This window comes from Mya arenaria, chromosome 13, assembly GCF_026914265.1.
Source record: "Mya arenaria isolate MELC-2E11 chromosome 13, ASM2691426v1".
NCBI lineage: Eukaryota > Metazoa > Mollusca > Bivalvia > Myida > Myidae > Mya > Mya arenaria.
Window position 1 is genome coordinate 8,008,160 of NC_069134.1, and position 27,823 is coordinate 8,035,982.

Consider the following 27,823-nt stretch of genomic DNA (forward strand, 5'->3'; position numbering starts at 1 on the left):
TGCACGATCTTCATTCGGTTCTCAAGCAGCAATGACTGCTTCCACTCTGTTTGACCGTTGACAACAGACGTAACTGGAATTTAATAATACTTGTTTAATGACCAAACCTGCCCGTATTTCCTTAAATATCTCCGAGAGCGATATCCGTGCATTTCGTCATGTACCGTTGTCCTTCTACAACTCGGCTCCATGCATATTCACTTCTGGCCAATGTACAAATTAAAATTACGTAGACAGATCGTTTCGATTTTTTTCAAGTTTTAAACGGCTCATCATAATCATCATCTTGCAATGTGACATTATAGGTAAGTTTGCCTGTTCTACGTAATTTATACTGTAGTGAATTTTGATGTAACATAGTTGATGTATGGCCTAAGACACTTCTACTTTGGAGAGTAAAGTTTTAATATATGTATATAAACTAGGTAACAGCACGTGTCAACGCTGTACATATGAACAATCGGAAAGCATGCAATCGCGTTACTATTGTCAGGCACGACGATGCTGCTGTCATGTAAATTATATACAGACATACTTGACATGCTTATCCTCCTCCGCCTCCGTCCATTAGCCCGTGTCTCTCACACAGTGATTTGAAGGGAATGAGCTGAATTTTGACCTTTACAAAATTTAGTGACATTTTACCTAAAATAACCTAATATATATATTTTTTTCTTCAGATTCATAAAAGGGGTCACTCATACCAACTATATAGCATAAATAACTATGAATTACGGCACTTTTACAAAGTCAGAAAATCTTGAATTGTCTAAATAGAGTAAAGTGAAACAACTCCTATTTCATCGAAATGTGACAGCTAAGAAAAACATGCCTACAAAAGCACCCAAACGAAAAGTTGCAACAAAAACATGCAGCCAACATGCAGATAAACCTTCAATCTTTCAATTGCAACCACTATTCTCACCTGAACATGCATATAGTTTGAGAAATTTGATCAAGTTTCTGAAAATATCCCAAAAACATCTCAACACAGACTTGCGTTGCATTAATGAAAATAAACCAGTCTAATTTTTTTTAATATTGTATTTAATAATAATAAAACCTTACTAATATTTCATCAATTACCTTTCATTAATAAACGAATACAAAAGCCTTTACTTGTGAAATGATATGTGAATTTAAAAAAAATAGCATACATGTTGTGGTTACATTACACTATTACTTCTTCATAGCCGAATTTGGGGAAGAAGTAATAGTGAAATGTAGTCACAACATGTATGCTATTTATTTTTTTTAATTCACATATTATTTCACAAGTAAAGGCTTTTGTATTCGTTTATTAATGAAAGGTAATTGATGAAATATTAGTGTTTTTTTGCGATTATTTTGCATGGCTCGGCGATTATCAGGTTTGCGGACCGGGCCGATTATCGAATACTATTTTACGGCCCGTAGAACGTTCGCATGCAGTTAAAAACGCGCAAACAGAAATTATAAACACGTACATACAGTTTAAGAAATATCAAAGATTTTCAGGGTTTTTCACATTCAATTTAAGAAATATTAATGGTGTTCACATACAGTTTTAGGAATTTTGATGAGTATCACATTGTTATCTATTATTTACACATCTAAGTTGGTTTCCATTACATGACTTGCAATGCATCATCTTGAATGTTAGGTTTCTGCCTATATTTTAGGCCTAAAAAAAATATGTCTGTTTCCTGTAACATGCTGAAAAAAAGATGGGTCGGTAGGTAGGGATTTTTTTTTTTTTTTTAAATGTCAGAATGATCCAATATTCAAGTTTATTTCAGGTGAATTATTTTAATAAGAATTCAGTGTGATATATAGATTCAATCTTTATGCCACTTATAAGCTAAAACTGCTAGCTTGACAGACATCAAAACATAAAATACATCATCATTGTAATAAATCAAGACTAAGTGATTTTTTCACATCTATATACATGGGTGAAAGTTTGAATTTTTCAAAATACTGAAAATAGGGTGTTTACATAGGGAAATGCCATTTTCACAATACATTATAAAGGATAAATATTTTCCAAAATACTGAATTCAGTATCAATACTGAAAACTTTCACCCATGTATATATAGGTGAAGCTTGACAAAGAAACAGCATTGTTTATCAGTTATTTTTAGCCATGGTACATGTATTTCAGTTGTAGAATGCATCCTGTTGAAGGGCAAGCCATGGGTTCGACTCCCAGTGGTGGCAACATTATGTGCAATTTTGAGCATTGTCAGTATGTTCACCAGGGAAGCAGTTCATCTTTAGACTTTGCAAATATAACCCAGTGAAAGAGTGAATCAAAGAACATTTAGACAATTTATTTTTGGCAAATGTTTTAAACAAAACTTTCAAAATGCATACATTTTCTAATAATAAAACATGATATTATTGCACAGACTATTTTAAGATAGACTGTGTAATAATATCAAGTTGTATTACAATTAAATGTACATGACAACTATTATAAAATAAAATGCTGTTACAACAAGAACAGGCAAGAATCTCCACAAAACATAATTTTATATAAATCAATACTTCGATTGATAAATGACTAGAATCAATGACTAAACCATTTAACTCTTAGAGGCTGTCAGAATTGTACAGATCTTTGGGACCAGTGTAGCCCCATGGTCTACGCTGTTCACTGCTTGGACACTTAAACCTTACCTGCTGACTCGACAGCGAACAGTGTAAAATAACAGATTGGACTGGAATATGTTTAAATAGCCTAAAATCAGTATCATAAAAAAGCTTAGACTGACTAATAAAAAGTAATACCATTTTCTTTTTTAAACAGTAAAACAGCAAAACTAGTACACGTACAGTACCTTAAATAGTTTTCACAACTTATTTTTTTTTTGAACAATTTTCAGTGTTTTAAAAAGATCTGCTGTATTAGATCCACTGTTCATTCTGTAAAAATCTCAAGCACGATAATCAATGTAACTTTCAATAGTATACCCTGTTGTTTTTTCCTTTTCTGGACTACGGGGGTTAAAACATTCCCAGAGTCAAAACTTGGTAAAATATGTTCTGACTCTGACGAACATATTATTTAGTTAATGCATCTTCGTTATGTAATCCAGTGCATCCTTGTCAAATTCCAATATGCACCAGCGATTGTTTAGTTGCAACGACATCTTTCTTACTTTAACTTTCACTTTCAGGTTTATCTTTTTTTCCGGAAGTAAACAAAAACATTTAACGTTCCTATTGCCAGTATTGCAACATCGTATTTTTCATAAATGGCAAAACCATAGCAGTTTTGTTATAGAACCACGGACCTATAAACCAGGTCCGTGATAGAACTAAACTATAACACTGACAACGATCTACGTAGTTCTCCTTTCACTTTCATTAAAATTGACAGGAAGTTAGCGTGCTCCTGTTTTCCGTGCTTTTTAGACCATGTGGTATGAAAAATGTTTATTTTTCTGTTAACTCATTAAAAACTTATAAGAATATTTTTTAATTAACTGGAGAAATAATAAAAAAAAACTTAAAATAAATGAACAAAATATATCCTAGCATTGTTGTTTTTCAAAACCATTGCACTTCGCGAAAAAGCGGAAGGTATCCGTTAATTTGCATAATGGGCGGAGTTAATATTACGTCATTGAGTTTGAGTGCTGCTAATTGACAAGGTTACCGATCAGATTCCAGATCGATAATCACTTGTCACTTCGGGTGTAAATTGCTCTTGCGGGTTAAACAAACATTCAGATCATGCATTGAGGCTCCTTTCAGATGATACCGACTCTCACACCGAAATATCCCGTGTCAAAACTGATGCATATTACAAATGGATGATGCGTTGATTTCGGGTCATTTACGATTCCTGTGCGTCAAAACACGGGAGATCGGGTCAATTGAAAGCCCTGCAGTTTAATGTCACAGCCATTAAGGTTTTTGCCATTGTTTCAACTTGCCAAACCGGAAACGTTTGTAACTATGCAACGATTCGGACACTACCAAAATATTTAAATTATCGTTGTCATCATAGGCCAGAGATCGCTAAAAATCTGACTTTTCGAATTTTGGGGCATAAAAAAATTGCGGTCGGCGGTAAAAAATTACGGTCGGTCGGGTTACAGGAAACAGACATATTTTTTTTTTAGGCCTAAACGTTCATCGGAAAACTGAAAATCATATTTGTTTTGCCACATATGAATTCAAAACCAGTGTTTTTACACACTTAACTATGGGAACTGTTTTCATAGTGCGATTGGAACACCGACATCGTTCGTTGGTAACTTATGCTTCAAAAGGGCTCAACATACGCATTTGTGTTTTTTTCTTAGAACACACTTAAAACATGTTTCTTGTTCCAACTGTTTACCACAAAAATGCTCTCATTTGAAAATGAACTGGAAAAGTAAATATTATCTACAATTTATCAATGTTTATGTAGATATGGTAAACGCTATCATAGGGCTTAAAAATTGGCCCCAACCTATCTATGTATTAATGTAAATGTTCTCTCTTGCCCGTTAATTATATGTATCAGATGGCGCGGTAATCTGTTTACCTAAGATCTCAACTCTGGAGTAATATTTTGTTATAATTAGCTACAGAGAGGTTCTTGATTAACTTGTAATATCAGTTTCTAGGTTAATAATTTGATTTGTTTATACTTATTGAAATGCTTATTTAAACTTTTAGATTACCTTTGAGGAACAATTTCATGGCATGTGAGTACGTCTGTTCAAAGGGCATTTTAGAAGTTGCATATTCAGAGTGGTTTGACTTGCTCACTTCTGTTTTGATGCATAATTTTCGCGCAACATTATTTGATTAATATGATGTTTGACCTCCGAAAGCATGTTTTAGGTAACACGCTAATCATCAATTTCCTTGAACATTTCAATGTATTTAAGAAAACTTAACCTTAATAATGCCATTAACGTTTTACGAATATAAAAACCATTTAAGTTTAATGCAAATCCAATGGATTTAAGCAAGATGGTTTTTTTCATGTTTCTCCTACATAAATCAATTACTTTGTACATACGCACTGTTACCTATTCATGTTATGCCATTGCATTAGGTCGGAAGTAAGCAAAATTTTAATCCAGTGAGAACTATATTAATCTATGATGTACAGTGTGTGTATATCACGTGATAAATTGCGTCATAAATGCTACGTCGGAAGGCAAAATTTGGCTTCGAATGTAAACTTTAAACAAAGATAACTTCTCTAGTTCTTCACCATTTTAAATGAAACAGAGCGCAGTCTACGCCGCTTAAGAAGCCCCGTCTTCGGATCTTCGGACTTTACCAGAGTTTGATTGAGAGTTTAGTTTCTTAAAACACTTCGACAAACCTTTTCACAATACGGGCGTCTGACGGAGCACTGTCAAAACAATACTTTGGAATCAGGTTTGTCGAAGTGTTTGATGAAACTATTCACCTTATGATGATACCACGTCCTTTTCGACGCGCGGGTTTGTTTATAAACGGACCACCTTTCTCTCCACCAGTTAAAAGGGCGGAACTATGTCAAACGTTTAAAGATATTTTACTCCGAAAAATCTGTTTTCGTTAACCTGAAGAACTGAAAAATTCGATGTACAAACAAGTATAACATTGTCTCAGAGTAGCAACGGGGCACACGAAACCGATTTTAATGCTACGTTTACACTATGTTCCCGGTGGCCACGGCAGCCCCGTTTGCCCGAAACGTATTGCGCCGTGTGGTTTTGGCCATGTTTGTCTCCATAAACAAGTTTTGTTAGGTTGTGCTAAGTTTCCTCACGTTGTATCAAGGTAACCGTGACAAGCCGTAGGGGCGAAAAAGTGGTTCGTCCAAGGCGCACTAAGGTCCGGGCGCGGTCTACCTGGGATGCATGTACGTTGCTTCCCGGTCCGATACGTTCTGATGGGATCCCTCACGTTGTTCACGTCTTCATCCAGGTCTGATGCGTTTTCCACGTTTTGTCAAGGCTTCCTATGCATCGAACGCATCGAACGCGAACACCGCGGAACTTTGGATTACGTTTGTGTCCACGGTATAAAAAAAATCCCCCAAACAACAGCAATCACTGTATCAGAATACTTCGACAAGTAAACATGAATTCCCAAGATGAAGAAGATTTTGTGTTTTCACCGCAAATGGTAGCTTGCCGTAAAAACCGTGACAAAACGAAGCACAACGTGACAAAACAGGAAAGGAACTTTAGATGCCGGAGATTACATATGATTCCCGCCCCCCTACGGACGATTTATAAGTTGTGTAACGGCCTATTACGTACTGTCACGTACTGTCACGTGTTATGACGTTTATCCCGTTTAACTACGACCTACTACGTGTAACATCAACACCGTGGCTGCCGTGGCAAATTTTTTGACAGTTTAAAATTCTGGCCCGGCATGCACGGCAATAACGGTCTGTAACGTTTGCATATCTCGTTCCCCTGTGCTGTCTCACGTTTATCCCGTTTTCTCCACGGTGGTCTGAAACGGGGCTGCCGTGGTCACCGGGAACATAGTGTAAACGTAGCATTACCTTTTACGATGAGTAGTTAAATGATAACGGGGGTTACCGGCAAACATATTCGATAAACCAGATTGAACCACCAGCTGATTCAAACATTTGCTGTTCACAGTGTCAGTGGTTCGAATAGTTTTATAAAGCATAAGCGTAAATCAGTAAGACGTTTTAGCGTTGCATTATTTCCTGTATCATCTATTATATCGCATGGTACTCATATATATATGGCCAGTATTTTCCCGCATCTGAATGCTTAGACCAATATTAGTTTGAGTGAATTTGAACATTCAACTTTTGAATGATAATGATATCGTGTATTTGTCCTTTGTTAAACTGTGTAAATGCGAGTTCCTTCAGGATATTTTCCTATTTAATGCCCTTGTCACGTTTACAAATATTTTCCTACACTATGTGTGCCTTTGGTTCGTTTGACCAGAGATAGAAAAACATTCATCCCGAGACAAATTCATTTAATGCCAAACATCGTGTTCCCATTTATTAATGAAGCGTCAATATGTATCCAAAATAACTGTTGTGTCTGTGAAATGTTTACTCAAAGCATTATGAATTATTTTAGGGTCATTGAAGAGTCAGTAATTGTAGATCGGAAGCATTGCAATATTGATGTAAACAACGTTTATCAAATATGAAGAAACTAAAACCTTAATGAAAAAGTCTTTCGAGATCTCTGACAAATGGAACTGCAAAAACATCACCCAAAATAAACTTATAAACTCAAAACCTGTACTAAAACTAGTAGTTGGAGTTAAGTGTATATCAATTTGCATACACAACTTAAAACCCATCTTTTAGTTTGTTTGTAAAAAAATGATTTTCCTTTAACAAAACGTGTATGTTCATAAAAGGAAATGATATATATATATATATATATATATATATATATATATATATATATATATATATATATATATATATATATATATATATATATATATATATATCATTTCCTTTTATATATTTATAAATATATATATATATGATGTATTATACTTTTCTACCGTATGATATGTAATCAAAGCAACGAAAAATCCTTAGAAACGATTGAAAGGGACATGCATTATAACATTAAATACATGGGGATGGGGGATTACGACGATTGAAGTGACTTTTACATTTACAAGATGACACAAGACGCCATAAAATAGATATAGATATGTTTGTTTCCTCGCCCAATCTGGGCACAAGCGCTCTTCACCCTCTTGACCTTTCACTTTTATCTATGTGCCCTTCACCCATTCCCATTGTTTTCCAAATTTGCAACTCTCCCATATTTGCCCTCAGATAGTCCTTCAGCGCATTCGCGCTTTGATTATATTTTATCACTAACACTTATTCATTCACAAACATTGATAGCATTTAACGCACGTATTTATTTTTAATCAGTCAAACATTTACACACGAGCCCATTTTGTACCATGTGATCCGTCTTTGTCTTTTATTGTTAAAATAATCATTTAAGCAGTACCAAGAAGTTCATGCATTCATTCTATTTTTCTGGTAGCATCTATTTAAGAAAATATCATAATTGACATAATCACCAACTATTATGAGACAAAGTCAACAACTTAACTTATTCAGAAAGTCGACGATTTTTTAACAGCCCTCGTTTAAGGCCATCTTGCTGGTATTCGAGCTGCTCAAACTAGTATGCCCATAAACATGATGGATAGTATTTAACCGACTCCCCACCAACAATCTACAACCTCCATGGAATTCGAAATACCGCTGAAATTTGGAGCGGAATCCGGAATACCACTTAATTTTGAACTGGATAAGGAGAACCATTAGATGTTAAATAAAATCTTTCCAAAATTGCTTCATTTTTGTACATTTGATGTTTTTCTTGGCTTGTTTGGTTATGTCTCTATCACACGCACCTGTAGCGAGACATACATCCGTAATGGTATGGTCCAGGAAAAAAATATCTAAGGAGACCTTAAAAGCGTTTTCTGGAATTATTGAGACAAGACAAATAGTGACATTTTTTCTGGTGCTGTATGACTACGTTTAACGATATTCCATTACAAGCAATAATTAGTGTGTACTTCATAATAATACCTTTAACAAGCAATTATGCAAATATGTTTAAGATATTAGATAAACGTCGAGCGAGTGAAAGTGCGAAATCCCTTGGAGAAGTGCATATCACACCCTGAGATATTATAGTGCTTGTATATGCATTGGATGGGGTTTTAGCACTTAAGACTCGCCCTATTTCTCAGAATTGCATGTACCTACAAACCGAACAAGGCTACAAATAATGCTACACCATAGGAAACAGGGACTAGAAGCAATATCCGTTAAAGGCTGAGCATAATCAGCGCAGATAATTCCTACGTTCCTTTCTCTTTTGATGTGTTTACGCTGAATTCGTTTTTAGTGGCAGCTTCTTAGAAGATCTGACCTTGAGTGACAAGTGGTCGGAGAGCATGGAGCAAGCCCCTTCGCATCAGCAAAGCGTAACGATTATAATTAAATATGGCACGGCGGCTTGGGGACTCTCATGCAAGTATTTTTCGAAAATGTTGCACATTGACAATTCAGCTGTAAATGAAAGTCATTATATAACTTTGCCAGTAATGCATATTTCCTAGTGTACTTATAGAAACCGAATTCAGTTAACTCTCCAAGTGGAATCCAGCGTTTCCGGTGTACCAAGGAGGGGTGGTGGTGGTGGGGGGGGGGGGGGTTACGGTGTAACCTTATTTTAATAATTATGTAATTATATAAGATATAAATTATAAGATGGAAAGCGGACAAATGCATTTCTAGACTTTGCTTGCTATCGAATTCGTTCGAGATAATAGCTAATGCCATGACATATTAGTTGCCAAGTTTGGATGCAAAGCTTAATTAGGAGAGTGGGCCACATACATGCGCGCAACTGATCTGAGCTTGGGTTTAGCAATGCTTGGGATAAGACGTGGTCATAGTCGATTGAGAACGATTCTGCAACAAAACTGAGCTTGACCCAATAACCGCCAGGTAATTTGGATCAGACACACTGCTGGTATGCGCAGATGATCCCCTTTCCCTGAAATGAGTTGCATCGTTCTACATTATTCCGTCAAGTAATATATATAAAACATTTTAATGTTACTCGTTAAAACGTATTTTAAATATGAGTTTATACTAAGTATAACTTTTCAATAATTATGCATAATACTTAAAACTTCTTCACGTCATTCTGGGTAAAATTTAATACATTCTTCCAAATTTTGACCTAAACCCATAAACATTCTGAAGACATGATAACATGATTGAACGCATGGTCAAGAATTCGACCTCCGATTATTCTCAAAACATGATTACATGATTTAACAGATGGTCAAGAATTCGACCTCCTATTATTTACATGATTGAACACATGGTCAAGAATTCGACATCCGATTATTCTCATAACATGATATCATGATTGAACACATGGTCAAGAATTCGACCTCCGATTATTCTCAAAACATGATATCATGATTGAACACATGGTCAAGAATTCGACCTCCGATTATTCTCAAAACATGATAACATGATTGAACACATGGTCAAGAATTCGACCTCCGATTATTCTCAAAACATGATATCATGATTGAACACATGGTCAAGAATTCGACCTCCGATTATTCTCAAAACATGATTACATGATTGAACACATGGTCAAGAATTTGACCTCCTATTATTCTCAAAACATGATTACATGATTGAACACATGGTCAAGAATTCGACCTCCGATTATTCTCAAAACATGATTACATGATTGAACACATGGTCAAGAATTCGACCTCCGATTATTCTCAAAACATGATTACATGATTGAACACATGGTCAAGAATTCGACCTCCGATTATTCTCAAAACATGATAACACGATTTAACACATGGTCAAGAATGTGACCGCAGCTGCTGGTTCAATCAGGGGTTAATGGGTAGCTGAAAATAACTCCCGATTTCCCTTGAACAAAGGGATTTTTCACCCGGTGATCAGTCGATCTAAGATCCTACATTGATCCATGAATGTTGTGGACTCGTTCATCAATGGGCGACGGGTTTATCCCGTAATATATACGTTTTGAAAGCAAACATTGATACACTGGGACCCGTTAACAGTGCTCAACTTACTGTGTTTGCAATAAAGTAGTACCCCATAAAATAGCGATGGAAATATGTTATTATAGAATGATGGTTTATTTTTTCAAATAATATAATAATGGAACAGGGTTTAAAGCTGCACTCTCACAGATTGACCGCTTTTACAACTGTTTTATTTTTTGTCTTCGAATAAGCAAATTTGTGCGGAAATATCTGCAAACTAGTGATAAAAGACTGCTGACAATAAATCAGATCGCAGATTTTCATATTTCCGTTCGAAAATTAATGTATTATAGCTGAAAGCATTACTAACGGTGTAAGAAAAACATCATTTTTTGAACTTAAACATAAAAATCTGCGATCTAATTTTTGTCTGCAGTCTTATATGACTGGTTAACATGCATTTTCGCATTAATTGGCTCGTTTCAAGACAAAAAATAAAAAAAAAGTTGTCAAAATGTTCACTCTTTGAGAGTGCAGCTTTAAGTAATAGAATAGTGAAACTGAGCAAAAGACACTCTTGTTGATCTATATAAATACCCTGTGTAATATCCTTACTTCTTGGGAAAATACGACGAGACATTTGTAACAAAACATGATATTACTTAAAAAAGAACTTGATATCAAAATGTATTTCAATATGAAGTCCGAACCTGCAACAACCAGGCCATTGTTAGGATTACTTAGAAAGATAGATCCACAAAAAATACTCGAGCAATAGTTTTGATGTCAAACACAGTAATTGGCAATTATCTAGAATCGGTTGATATTGCTCTCACATGGCAGCAAAAACAACAATATTTCTGGAATGCGTTTGTTCATAACAAAGGAAAACCAAATACGATTATCATCCTAAACACCGTCTTCGTCAGAACATTCTCCACATTCGCTCTCTGACAAAAGCGTTTCGGACAGTTTTGATGATTCTACTAAACTGCTTTTTATTTCACCATTTGCAAATATTTTCAAACGTGTTTCACTTGGCTGAACACAAACAATGTCTTCATTTGAGGAATGTTCTGACGACAGTTCAACATCAACAGACGCTTGTCGTTGTAACTTAGCTATTCCCACTTTTCTCGAAAGACCTGAATTCCCATTGGATAGAATAAACTTTTTGGCTACATCTGCAGCTAAAATGTTTGCTGCACCTGCTCTAAGAACAAACGATCTTTCTTCACCATAGAAACTACAGACAGACGCTTGTCTCTGTGACTGCGGGGGATCACACAGACAATGGTAACAGAAGGAGCAGCACGTCTGGTTCCCTTCATTCATTGAAAACACTACGGACTCTTGTCGTCGAAAGTTTCCCGAGCTCTTGTCCGTGGAATTTCTGAAGAATACTGTTTTTATAGTGTGACCTACTTTCCATACAACCTCGCGTCGGAGAAGGATATATACCCAAGGGTCTAAGATCTGGTTTAGGGAGGCGAACCGTATAATGAGTAGGTCAAGTCGAAGATTCACCGGTAGCAGCTTTGTCTGGTTAATGACAATTCGGATCTGAAAAAGATTAAGAATAATGTTCGTTACATTATAGTGGAATGGATCGAATGCATATTTACGCTGAAAATTTTGCAACAGTTGTAAAGAGAGAGTGATTACCAAATTATCCCGAATTCTGTGGTCAAATCGTTTAATAAGTGCTTTAGGTCTAAATGATCAGATATACCAGTCAAAATACTTCTACGTTATGCGAAAAACTGAAGATTTGCTGAAATAAACATTGAAGTAAAAGAAGAAAAATATGGACACATTACTTCCCCATGACACCTGAAAACTTATTCTGCGTTTAAAAATGTTTGAAAGTATTATTTTACAAGTGTACATTAATTTTAGAGTCTACGAAGTCATTGTTTCAAGTTTCAAGTTTCAAGTTTCAAGTTTTTTATATAATAAACCAGAAGGTCGTAGACCCATGAGGCATAACGTGCACAATGGTGACAAATACAAATAATATGTACGTGTGAAGTAACAGATTAACTAATACATTTTAAACAGAATTGGATTAAGAACATGTTTAAATTATATTTATAAATCAACTGTTCGAGTAATTTTACTCTTACTTTTCCGAGTTTATAAAACATCCTCCCTTTCAATCTACGTGCGAAAATGTAATTACCTAGAGCGTATACAGGAAAAACATTAAGGTAGATAATTTCATATACTAAATGGTTGCAATGTTAAATTGATATATTAACTTTCTGTTGTCTGTCCAAGAGTGCTTTGCTACATCATTGTAAATCTTATTAAACGAACTCGTTTTATCTCATGTTTGTACTTTTGTTAACTCTGATTAAATACATTTTAGTAATAGTTTCACTCATGCAATGGAAAAAATCCCGATTTCTTATTATGTTGGTGCTCATGTGATAATGTTGTCAAAATTGATTTAACAAATCAAGCAAACCTATTAATAAAAGCTATCGAATAAGTAGGATGGCTCTAAACAGCCGTTAAGTCCCAACATGTCCATAATAAATACACCAACAATGTCATGACTGTAAATAGTTTATATAAATCTGACATGAAAGCCTCTGGCACAGCACAAAACTAATGTTAAGAGCATATGCATGTATTCCGATGATTAAAACTACTCGCATTGGAGCGTTTATCGCCGGTATTAATCACCGAAGTCTAGATATTAATTAATACCGAAGCGTTGATCGAAATATGACCTGAGGATGAATTTGTGATGAGCATTGTTGTTAAGCGCAAGTTCCACTAATACGTCAAACGAAACAAAAGAAGTACATTATGACAGTTATTAGAGGTATGATGTTATTATGTCAACAACATGATACAACCTGTGTTCTAACGAGCAGTAACAAAGATCAACATCTCGAAAGTTAGTAATTACTGACATTTGGAAACACTTGCGGATTCTTTGACCTAGATCTGCCATGGAAAAACACTTGCTATATTATCCAGAAAATTAACGATTGCCTATTACATTGTGTTGTTTTTTTCGATGAACGTGTGATGATAAAAAACACAACTGAAGATGCCAAATATAGATGATGAAGACCACATATCTGTTTTAAAGTAAAATAGTTACATTTGAATACTATTACTCAGAATGTTCTAGACTATATGTAATTTAATTTAATTATGCCGAAGAAATATGTGCCACGGAACTGCCTCATACAGGTCATATATAATATAAGTTATCCAGAACGGATAGTTCAGTTGGTAGAACGTCTGACGTGCAGGTAGGGGATCCCGGGTTCGATCCCCGGACTGGCCGCACACTTTTCTGAGCCTGTGACATTTGGCGCTCAACGTGTGGACGTGCCAGCTCTGTATGGCAGAATAACGCGCATCATTACTTAATTGTGAATTCCTTAGCACAGGTGTCCGACACATTCCCAGGTCCTTGGGAAGAATGCCATTGCAATGGCGCGAACATGTTATATATGATATCAGTTAACGGGGTTGGTTAGCTCAGTCGACTAGAACTTAACAGGGGTCTCAGGCTCGATCCCATGACTGGCAACATACTTTTTGGGGTTCGATCCCATGATTGGCAACATACTTTTCTGAGGCTCGATCCCATGACTGGCAACATACTTTTCTGAGGCTCGATCCCATGATTGGCAACATACTTTTCTGGGGTTCGATCCCATGACTGGCAACATACTTTGCTGGGGTTCGATCCCATGACTGGCAACATACTTTTCTGAGGCTCGATCACATGACTGGCAACATACTTTTCTGGGGTTCGATCCCATGACTGGCAACATACTTTTCTGAGGCTCGATCCCATGACTGGCAACATACTTTTCTGAGGCTCGATCCCATGACTGGCAACATACTTTTCTGGGGTTCGATCCCATGACTGGCAACATACTTTTCTGAGGCTCGATCCCATGACTGGCAACATACTTTTCTGAGGCTCGATCCCATGACTGGCAACATACTTTTCTGAGGCTCGATCCCATGACTGGCAACATACTTTTCTGGGGTTCGATCCCATGACAGGCAACATACTTTTCTGGGGTTCGATCCCATGACTGGCAACATACTTTTCTGAGGCTCGATCCCATGACTGGCAACATACTTTTCTGAGGCTCGATCCCATGACTGGCAACATACTTTTCTGAGCCTCGATCCCATGACTGGCAACATACTTTTCTGAGGCTCGATCCCATGACTGGCAACATACTTTTCTGAGGCTCGATCACATGACTGGCAACATACTTTTCTGAGGCTCGATCCCATGACTGGCAACATACTTTTCTGAGGCTCGATCCCATGACTGGCAACATTCTTTTCTGAGGCTCGATCCCATGACTGGCAACATACTTTTCTGAGGTTCGATCCCATGACTGGCAACATACTTTTCTGGGGTTCGATCCCATGACTGGCAACATACTTTTCTGGGATTCGATCCCATGACTGGCAACATACTTTTCTGAGGCTGTGACATAATTTGCAGGAAAGGCCAAATACTACAACGTTTAACTATTATTATTTTATTTAGTTTTGTGGAACAATCGTTTTCAACAGTAAAATATTGAGCATGTATTGTACATGTATTGTTCATGTATTGTTCATGTATTGTTCATGTATTGTACATGTATTGTTCGTGTATTGATCATGTATTGTACATGTATTGTTCATGTATTGTTCATGTATTGGCGTTATACGGATTTGAGCAAATTTTACAAAGGAATATTTTGAAATAGAGAAGAAGAAATTCTGTTGAATTTAACGAAAAGTAATTCTACAATATGAATATGTGTCCTTGTCAAAATGTTCCAGACTGTCCAATCAAAAATTTGTTGTGGATTCGTGATGACATATAAAATACAAACACTTTCATGTTCTATTTTATTTCTCGTTTTAATTTGATAATACATTAGTCACCCATTTTACTGTATTTTGCGCAATTATATAGTGGATTTTGGCTGAAGTAATGCATAACTTACACAGGTGATCTTTGGGAAGACTATACTAGTAATTGGTATATATGTCTTTCAGTCAGAATATGTAGCACCAATAAGCATTGCATTTTTTAACACCACTCGAATGGCGATAACTAAAGTGGAAGCTAACGATAATCGAAGATGTTATTTTACTCAAGTGGCTCGTAAACTTTGGAGTCAAAAAGTAATTACGTTAATGTCTTTAACAGCTTTTCGTTTTGCTAACCTTTAAGTTCTTAAAAATGGGTTAGTTGCAACGGATTCCTCACTAAGAGCAAATACACGATAATTCCTCACTAAGGCCTATGACACGGTGATTCCTCACTAAGATCAAATACACGATGATTCCTCACTAAGGCCTATGACACGGTGATTCCTCACTAAGATCAAATACACGATGATTCCTCACTAAGGCCTATGACACGGTGATTCCTCACTAAGCTCAAATACACGATGATTCCTCACTCAGGCCTATGACACGGTGATTCCTCACTAAGAGCAAATACACGATGATTCCTCACTAGCCTATGACACGGTGATTCCTCAGTAAGAGCAAATACACGATGATTTCTCACTAAGGCCTATGACACGGTGATTCCTCACTAAGAACAAATACATGATGATTTCTCACTAAGGCCTATGACACGGTGATTCCTCATTAAGAGCAAATACACGATGATTCCTCACTAAGGCTTATGACACGGTGATTCCTCAATAAGAGCAAATACACGATGATTCCTCACTAACGCCTATGACACGATGATTCCTCATTAAGACCAATGACACGATGATTCTTAACTAAGGCCAATGACACGATGATTCTTAACTAAGACCAATGACTCGATGATTCACCACTAAGACTAATGACACGATGATTCTTAACTAAGGCCAATGACACGATGATTCCTCACTAAGGCCAATGACACGATGATTCCTCACTAAGGCCAATGACACGATGATTCCTCACTAAGGCCAATGACACGATGATTCCTCACTAAGGCCAATGACACGATGATTCCTCACTAAGGTCTATGACACGATGATTCCTCATTAAGACCAATGACACGATGATTCACCACTAAGACTAATGACACGATGATTCACCACTAAGACTAATGACACGATGATTCACCACTAAGACTAATGACACGATGATTTCTCAATAAGGCCAATGACACGATGATTCTTAACTAAGGCCAATGACACGATGATTCCCCATTAAGACCAATGACACGATGATTCACCACTAAGGCCAATGACACGATGATTCCTCACAAAGGCCAATGATACGATGATTCCTCACTAAGGCCAATGACACGATGATTCCTCACTAAGGTCTATGACACGATGATTCCTCATTAAGACCAATGACACGATGATTCACCACTAAGACTAATGACACGATGATTCACCACTAAGACTAATGACACGATGATTCACCACTAAGACTAATGACACGATGATTCTTAACTAAGGCCAATGACACGATGATTCTTAACTAAGGCCAATGACACGATGATTCCCCATTAAGACCAATGACACGATAATTCACCACTAAGGCCAATGACACGATGATTCCTCACTAAGGCCAATGATACGATGATTCCTCACTAAGGCCAATGACACGATGATTCCTCACTAAGGCCAATGTTACGATGATTCACCACTAAGGCCAATGACACGATGATTCACCACTAAGGCCAATGATACGATAATTCCTCACTAAGGCCAATGACACGATGATTCACCACTAAGGCCAATGTTACGATGAGTCACCACTAAGGCCAATGACACGATGAGTCCTCACTAAGGCCAATGATACGATGATTCCTCACTAAGGCCAATGACACGATGATTCCTCACTAAGGCCAATGACACGATGATTCACCACTAAGGCCAATGACACGATGATTCCTCACTACGACCAATGACACGATGATTCCTCACTAAGGCCAATGACACGATGATTCCTCACTAAGGCCAATGACACGATGATTCCTCACTAAGGCCTATGACACGATGATTCCTCATTTAGACCAATGACACGATGATTCACCACTAAGACTAATGACACGATGATTCACCACTAAGACTAATGACACGATGATTCACCACTAAGACTAATGACACGATGATTCTTAACTAAGGCCAATGACACGATGATTCATAACTAAGGCCAATGACACGATGATTCCCCATTAAGACCAATGACACGATGATTCACCACTAAGGCCAATGACACGATGATTCCTCACTAAGGCCTATGATACGATGATTCCTCACTAAGGCCAATGACACGATGATTCCTCACTAAGGCCAATGTTACGATGATTCACCACTAAGGCCAATGACACGATGATTCCCCATTAAGACCAATGACACGATGATTCACCACTAAGGCCAATGACACGATGATTCCTCACTAAGGCCAATGATACGATGATTCCTCACTAAGGCCAATGACACGATGATTCCTCACTAAGGCCAATGTTACGATGATTCACCACTAAGGCCAATGGCACGATGATTCACCACTAAGGCCAATGTTACGATGATTCACCACTAAGGCCAATGACACGATGAGTCCTCACTAAGGCCAATGATACGATGATTCCTCACTAAGGCCAATGACACGATGATTCCTCACTATGGCCAATGACACGATGATTCACCACTAAGGCCAATGACACGATGATTCCTCACTAAGGCCAATGACACGATGATTCCTCACTAAGGCCAATGACACGATGATTCCTCACTAAGGCCAATGACACGATGATTCCTCACTAAGGCCTATGACACGATGATTCCTCATTTAGACCAATGACACGATGATTCACCACTAAGACTAATGACACGATGATTCACCACTAAGACTAATGACACGATGATTCACCACTAAGACTAATGACACGATGATTCTTAACTAAGGCCAATGACACGATGATTCTTAACTAAGGCCAATGACACGATGATTCCCCATTAAGACCAATGACACGATGATTCACCACTAAGGCCAACGACACGATGATTCCTCACTAAGGCCAATGATACGATGATTCCTCACTTAGGCCAATGACACGATGATTCCTCACTAAGGCCAATGTTACGATGATTCACCACTAAGGCCAATGACACGATGATTCCTCACTAAGGCCAATGATACGATAATTCCTCACTAAGGCCAATGACACGATGATTCACCACTAAGGCCAATGTTACGATGATTCACCACTAAGGCCAATGACACGATGAGTCCTCACTAAGGCCAATGATACGATGAGTCCTCACTAAGGCCAATGATACGATGATTCCTCACTAAGGCCAATGACACGATGATTCCTCACTAAGGCCAATGACACGATGATTCACCACTAAGGCCAATGATACGATGATAACTCAATAAGGCCAATGTTACAATGATTCCTCAATAAGGTCAATGTTACGATGATTCCTCAATACGGTCAGTGTTACGATGATTCCTCAATAAGGCCAATGATACGATGATTACTCAATAAGGCCAATGTTACGATGATTCCTCAATAAGGTCAATGTTACGATGATTCCTCAATAAGGCCAATGTTACAATGATTCCTCAATAAGGTCAATGTTACGATGATTTCTCAATAAGGTCAATGTTACGATGATTCCTCAATAAGGCCAATGATACGATGATTCCTCACTAAGGCCAATGACACGATGATTCCTCACTAAGGCCAATGACACGATGATTCCTCACTAAGGCCAATGGCACGATGATTCTTAACTAAGGCCAATGATACGATGATTACTCAAAAAGGCCAATGTTACGATGATTCCTCAATAAGGTCAATGTTACGATGATACCTCACTAAGGTCAATGTTACGATGATTCCTGAATAAGGTCAATGTTACGATGATTCCCCACTAAGGTCAATGTTACGATGCTTTCTCAATAAGGCCAATGTTATAATGATTCCTCAATAAGGTCAATGTTACGATGCTTCCTCAATAAGGCCAATGTTACGATGATTCCTCAATAAGGTCAATGTTACAATGATTCCTTAATAAGGCTAATTTCACGATGATTCCCGACTAAAGCCAATGTTACGACGATTTCTCAATAAGGCCAATGTTACGATGCTTCATCAATAAGGCCAATGTAACGATGCTTCCTCAATAAGGCCAATGTTAATATGATTCCTCGATAAGGTCAATGTTACGATGCGTCCTCAATAAGGCCAATGTTACGATGATTCCTCAATAAGGCTAAGTTACGATGATTCCCCACTAAGGCCAATTGTACGATGCTTTCTCAATAAGGCCAATGTTACGATGATTCCTCAATAAGGTCAATGTTACGATGCTTCCTCAATAAGGCCAATGTTACGATGATTCCTCAATAAGTTCAATGTTACAATGATTCCTCAAAAAGGCTAATGTTACGATGATTTCCAACTTAGGCCAATGTTACGATGCTTCCTCAATAAGGTCAATGTTACAATGATTCCTCCATAAGGCCAATGTTACGATGCTTCCTCAATAAGGTCAATGTTCCTCAATAATGCTAATGTTACGATGATTTCCAACTTAGGGCAATGCTACGATGATTCCTCAATAAGGTGAATGTTACAATGATTCCTCAATAAGGCCAATGTTACGACGCTTCCTCAATAAGGCCAATGTTACGATGAGTCCTCAATAAGGCCAATGTTACAATGATTCCTCAATAAGGTCAATGTTACGATGCTTCCTCAATAAGGTCAATGTTACGATGCTTCCTCAATAAGATCAATGTTACGATGATTCCTCAATAAGGCCAATGTTACAATGATTCCTCAACAAGGCCAATGTTACGATGATTCCTCAATAAGGCCAATGTTACGATGATTCCTCCATAAGGCCAATGTTACAGTGATTCCTCAATAAGGCCAATGCTACGATGATTTCTCAATAAGGCCAATGTTACGATGATTCCTCAATAAGGCCAATGTTACGATGATTCCCTACTAAGGCCAATGTTACGATGATTCCCACAAAGGCCAATGTTACGATATTTTTATTATAAGGCCAATGTTACGATGATTTTTCAATAAGGCCAATGCAACGATGATTCCTCAATAAGGCCAATGGTACGATGATTCCTCGATTATTAAAGGCCAATGCCACCATGGAAACAACAGGGATAGGGACGGTAGACAAACAATTTATTTGATCATGTTGATGCAACATTGAATAAAGCCTAAACTCAAAATGACAATCATCAAAGGACACACCAGGAAACAACAAGAATAAAATCCGTTAAAGGTGCAAACCATGAAATAGGCCCTTCAAGGTTTGCTTTTTAAGCAGTTAATATCACCTGCATGTTTGCGTTAACTGTCGTGAAAATTATCTAAAGTCGAAATACTTCAACGTAATGAGAAAAACTGAAGATTTGCTGAAATAAAAATTGTAAGTAAAAGAAGGAAAAATATAAACAAATTATTTACCCCTGACATCTGACGAAAAACATCTTGATTTGAATTAAAATGTTCAGATAGTATTACGAAACTAGCATGTTGGTGTTACTGCAGTAAATATCATCTAAATGTTTGGGTTTACTGTCATAAATATCCCCCAAGTGATTGGGTATACTGGCATTAATATCACCTAAATAATTGGGTTTACTGTCGAAATTATCACCTAAATGATTGGGTTTACTGCATTCAATATCACCTAAATGTTTGGGTTTACTGTCGTTAATATCACCTAAATGATTGGTTAATATCCCCTAAATTATTGGGTTTACTGTCGTTAATATCACCTTAATATTTGGGGGGTTTACCGTTAAAATGACCAAAAGTTGCCATATCTTACTTAAATTATTGGGGTAACTGTTGTAAATATCGCCTAAATGTTTGGGGTATCTGTCATAAATATCACCTAAATGATTGGGTCTTCTGTCGTAAATATCGCCAAAAGGTTTGCTTTTAATGCCGTAAATATCACCTAAATGATTGGGTCTACTGCCGTAAATATCGCCAAAAGGTTTGCTGTTACTGCCGTAAATATCACCTAAATGATTGGGTCTACTGCCGTAAATATCGCCTAAATGATTGGGTCTACTGTCGTAAATATCGCCAAAGCATTTGCTGTTACTGCCGTAAATATCACCTAAATGATTGGGTCTACTGTCGAAAATATCGCCTAAATGTTTAGGGTTACTGTTGGAAATATCGCTCAAATGTTATGGGGTTACTGCAGTCAATATCATTTCAATATTTGGGGCTACTGCATTGAACTGATCAGCAAAAACCATTATAGCTCTCCTGTGTACATCTTGAAAGCTTTACATGATCGAATCTGTGTTTAAGACTGGGGGCAAACGAATAGATGAATTTGCTGTGTTTTGGCATATGCTCGGTATGTCTTGATATTCACTACACGTGGCTTTCATAGTTACCTTATTCAAATCAAATGGTTGAAATTTACACCGAGGCTGATGTTCACCAATAATTGTATGTATTGATAACTATTACAAATTGATTATACGATATATAAAGTCGTGTTTTTTCGTGTGTGTTTATTGCTTTTTATTATACTTTTTTGCTTTGCTTTGTTTTAAAATATCTGTGTATACAATATGTGCTCTGGAGTACATACTCCAGACGTATTGTTTCGAATTTTCTACTGACCTTTAGAAACAGCAATCCATATCCAATTATTATTATACAGGGTTGAATCCCAGAAACATAAGTCTTGTATACAAAACAAGTTTTCTTTAATGCCCGTAAACGAAGACAATACAAACCATAAAGATCAACAACTCTACAAGACACCACTCACAAAATTATTACACTTACTTCTGTATCAAATAAGATAATAGTAAGATGACGTGGAAAAAAGGGACATTACAACACGGATCTTTTTAGGATATTTAATCAATTCATAGTAAATAATTGAATAGTCAAAGTTGAGAAAAAAATATATTAAAATTTAACTTTAAATGCTTTGTGAATATGTCTAAATTAATACGCGTAATACTTTTCCGACAATTGTCTGTCACATCCTTGTTTTTGATGTTAATACCATGGTTGCATAATTCACGCATCGTGTAAATACTTGTTATATCCCCAATAAACGATGCTTTATATTGTAACTTGGACTCGATTTAAAATGTAAGTAATCTTATAGACTTTATGAACAAGAAAACTTGTTTTGTCAAAAAAGGTTGGTCTTTTGGTGGTCATTTACCCCATGTATTTAACCGGTTCCTTAAAAAATATCTCATCTTCAACGTATATAAGCATTATATCAGGATTGTATACAAATTGCAACTTACGATAAGTGGGAGATAGCACGAGCTGAATACAATTGTGATGCCAATGAGAAGAACCGCCATTTGAAATTCCGCGTATCGCCGGGAATATCCGGAAAACGTTCGGGAGTCTCCGCTCCGCTTTCGTGATAGTCCGCGCATTTTGGTTTGAAACAGAGTGTACAGAACGATTCCATTACAACTTACTGTGATTGTTATAGTGACTAGTTCTAGTAAAGCAAATAGATAATTATAAGCTCTTGAAACGTCGTTATTTGTGTAATAATTAATAAAGCACCATGTATATGGATATTTTAGCACAATTTCCCCGAACCCCATCAACGGCAAACTCGCAATAAGTCCTGCGAAGGCCCAAGCTCCTATTAGAAAGATTGTTGCATGTTTCTTTCTTAATCTGGCGTAATACAGATAAGGGTGTCTGATACACAGAAGCCTCTCAATAGCCATCAAACACACAATAGTTGAGGTCGCAACACCAGCAAACACCATCATGAATCCAAAATATTTGCATGATAGCGTTCCTCCGATCCACTTGAAATCATTCACATATGTAGCTATTACGAACGGACTGAGACAGACGGTCCCAAATAAATCATTGAGGGTCAAACCCGCGACCAGGCGGTAAAACAACTTTCTTTTTTGGTCACTTGGAGATCGCTGAAGCACAATCAACGCTAAAAGATTGCCGAACACTCCGAACGAGAACATAATACTGGAACTAACAACACTGTTATGTTTCTTAACACTCGAGATGACGACCAGCGCCTCTGTCGTGTTTTGGTCATCCGTCTCTATTAAACCCATTTCCGGTAGGTCGAAGAGCGCTGTTGGACCTCTAGTCATGTTTTCCATAACGCTCCTTATCTCCGTCATTATATAAGAAGGCACATACTCCCCTCCTATTTCATATCACCGCGATCGTAGCCTATGTCAATCCGCTCTTTTTAATGTTATCCCGAGGGACGGCTGTAGAACTTTCCTCGCAGCTTTTGAATGTGAAGTATCCCGGTTCTAAAATAAACAAATTTATAGTATTTTTGTATTAAATCTTGTCCAATGCCCATGGGAAATATGCTGTCCGATGTTTATTGCAAATCACATTAACCATCTATAATTAGTTACTGGTTGATAAGAGATATCCTACAAAAACACTTGGTGAGTAGGCCTATCGAATACGTTCTGGCATCAGTTTACTCTCAGCAGTAAGACAAAGTATTCCGGCCGTACATGTGTATGTATCGGAGGAAAAGAAGCGTTTGCTTCGACCCAACACCGACTGTAGTCAGACTATTGGCGCTGGGTTGTATTGTCGGTAGAACTTCAAGAAACAATGATTGCCCCCATAAGAAATTAAAACGCACATAGTATACCCTGTGAACCAATTTCAACAAATAAATTTAACTAAATCCGTAACGAGTCCATGTACAATCTGAAATAGCAATACATTTATTATGCAACGAAGGGTTTTAATTAGTTAAACTACAATGTGTATAATAACCACGACACGCTTTACTTAATATGTATGTACGTCATTTTACACTTCAAACAAGCATCTCTTAAACGTAGCAGCATAAAGTAATGTATAGTTTCATTTATTATATTATTTTCAGAAGGCAGTTCTGCGTCGCTTACTTCAGACATGAAATTATTTAATACAAATCTGTAATAGGGATTTCGATGTGCCAAACACTGAATTGTCGGAACAGAAAGAATATAACCAAAGACCAATACAAAAACATTTGTTTAGACCGACTTCTTAATTCCAAATCATTGCAATTACTTGAAAATAAAATTGAACAATCACGTTTGAATCAAAACAGAACAAGTGTTTTAAATCAGACCGACCTCAGTCAAGGTGTTCTAACCGACGTTATAAAAATTTTCAGTTTAGCGATCAGGCATGGTCGTTAAGTATTCAATGAAGCAACGCTTTTATCTGCACATTTATATTTAATGTTGCTTATGTCATAAAACCAGTATTTACTATATATACTTAAGTTATCACTCTTCAACTGTTTGGCGTAGGTTTTACATTGAGGAAAAGTTATATAGTTTTCTAATTTTAGAATTGTAGCTGTATTATCTAATGGGAGGGGGGGGGGGGGCACAACTATTTAATGTTAATATTTAGTTTAATACGTTGTATGCAAAAGAAAGTGGTTTGTCTAGTTAAGATTATTTACTAAATTAAAATGTACATCGAAATGGATACACCACAGGCAGAACCAGACCAAGAGAAGGCTTTATATTGATATCGGGAATAAAAATTGTATTTTAATATAACATAGGTTTCATTAACTTGACTACATACTGTTTAAAAGATTTCAGTCATTAAAATGATAAAAGAAATAATTATAATCTTATTAACAACGCACGGTTCTTACCACCATTCCTCTAAAGACGTGTAACATCCGAAACTACATCCTCGTGTCCTCATTAAGAACTAATTCCCGCCGGATAACGTATATTCACACGGTTGCTTAATGCAATAATTGGTTTTAAAAAGCTTGTCACTGACAGTGTGACTCGATATAAATCCTTGCATTAACAATTTCTACTCTTTTTATGTCTTTTGCACAGCCCAGTGATGACGCGATTATATCTTTAACAATAATAATTATCATTGGATATACACTGTTACAAAAACAATGTCGATTATTGGATGAAATTTCCAAAGATCGTTGTTTATATTTTTCAAATAACTGCAGACCCATGGTTGACCCGGTTGAACATTCCATACTGCAAAATCATTCAATTACAGCGCACCAATAGAAATGCAAATGTTTTCGTGCGACAACAATGGAAATATTATTTGTTTCATGTCTGTATAGCGAGTTGATACCATTAACAGATTTTCCTAATGGACAAAGGTATGGCGTTCCATTTGGGTCAGCTTCGCTTTAATCCAACAATAGAGCTGAACGAGATGCTAAATAAAGAGGTTCACCTTCATTTCCAAGAAGGAGGTGTTCCTCTTAACACAGATGTGTACTACATTTATAAAATGGCGATGTACCTCTTAACATTGAGATGTACTACATTAATAAGACGGAGGTGTACCTCTTAGCATAGAGGTGTACTACGATTATAAGACGGAGGCGTACCTCTTAACATAGAGGTGTACTACATGTATAAGACGGAGGTGTTCCTCTTAGCATGGAATTGTACTACATTTATAAAACGGAGGTATACCTCTTAACATAGAGGTGAACTACATTTATAAGACGGAGGTGTTCCTCTTAGCATGGAATTGTACTACATTTATAAAACGGAGGTGTACCTAACAACATAGAGGTGTACTACATTTATAAGACGGAGGTGTTCCTCTTAGCATGGAATTGTACTACATTTATAAAACGGAGGTATACCTCTTAACATAGAGGTGAACTACATTTATAAGACGGAGGTGTTCCTCTTAGCATGGAATTGTACTACATTTATAAAACGGAGGTATACCTCTTAACATAGAGGTTAACTACATTTATAAGACGGAGGTGTACCTCTTAGCATGGAATTGTACTACATTTATAAAACGGAGGTGTACCTCTTAACATAGAGGTGTACTACATTTATAAGACGGAGGTGTTCCTCTTAGCATGGAATTGTACTACATTTATTAAACGGAGGTATACCTCTTAACATAGAGGTGTACTACATTTATAAGACGGAGGTGTTCCTCTTAGCATGGAATTGTACTACATTTATAAAACGGAGGTGTACCTCTTAACATAGAGGTGTACTACATTTATAAGACGGAGGTGTTCCTCTTAGCATGGAATTGTACTACATTTATAAAACGGAGGTGTACCTCTTAACATAGAGGTGTACTACATTTATAAGACGGAGGTGTTCCTCTTAGCATGGAATTGTACTACATTTATAAAACGGAGGTATACCTCTTAACATAGAGGTGAACTACATTTATAAGACGGAGGCGTATCTCTTAACATAGAGGTGTACTACATTTATAAGACGGAGGTGTACCTCTTAGCATGGAATTGTACTACATTTATAAAACGGAGGTGTACCTTAACATAGAGGTACTACATTTATAAGACGGAGGTGTACCTCTTAGCATGGAATTGTACTACATTTATAAAACGGAGGTGTACCTCTTAACATAGAGTTGTACTACATTTATAAGACGGAGGTGTTCCTCTTAGCATGGAATTGTACTACATTTATAAAACGGAGGTATACCTCTTAACATAGAGGTGAACTACATTTATAAGACGGAGGTGTACCTCTTAGCATGGAATTGTACTACATTTATAAAACGGAGGTGTAACTTTTAACATAGAGGTGCACTATATTTATAAGACGGAGGTGTACCTTTTAACATAGAGGTGCACTATATTTATAAGACGGAGGTGTACCTTTTAACATAGAGGTGCACTATATTTATAAGACGGAGGTGTACCTATTAACATAGAGGTGCACTATATTTATAAGACGGAGGTGTACTTATTAACATAGAGGTGCACTATATTTATAAGACGGAGGTGTACCTTTTAACATAGAGGTGCACTATATTTATAAGACGGAGATGTTCCTCTTAACATAGAGGTGCACTATATTTATAAGACAGAGGTGTACCTCTTAACATAGAGGTGCACTATATTTATAAGACGGAGGTGTACCTCTTAACATAGATGAGTACTACATTTATAAGACGAAGGCGTACCTATTAACATAGAGGTGTACTACATTTATAAGACGGAGGTGCACCTCTTGACATAGAGGTGTACTACATTTATAAGACGAAGGCGTACCTATTAACATAGAGGTGTACTACATTTATAAGACGGAGGTGTACCTTTTAACATAGAGGTGTACTACATTTAAAGACGAAGGCGTACCTATTAACATAGAGGTGCATAATATTTATAAGACGGAAGTGTACCTCTTAACATAGAGGTGTACTACATTTATAATACGGAGGTGTACCTCTTAGCATAGAGGTGTACTACATTTATATGACGGAGGTGTACCTCTTAACATAGA

At 36.9% G+C, this 27,823-nt stretch overlaps 1 protein-coding gene across 1 annotated transcript; it reads right to left on the reverse strand.

Moving 5' to 3' along the window:
* Positions 1 to 10,731: 10,731 nt before the first annotated feature.
* On the reverse strand, positions 10,732 to 23,820 carry LOC128214955 (prostaglandin E2 receptor EP4 subtype-like). The gene is made up of 2 exons (XM_052921678.1): positions 22,823 to 23,820; positions 10,732 to 12,094 (listed from the first exon to the last, which is right to left on the reverse strand). The coding sequence occupies exons 1-2, from the start codon at positions 23,690 to 23,692 to the stop codon at positions 11,441 to 11,443; spliced, it is 1,524 nt and encodes a 507-aa protein (XP_052777638.1). The 5' UTR covers positions 23,693 to 23,820; the 3' UTR covers positions 10,732 to 11,440.
* Positions 23,821 to 27,823: the final 4,003 nt, after the last annotated feature.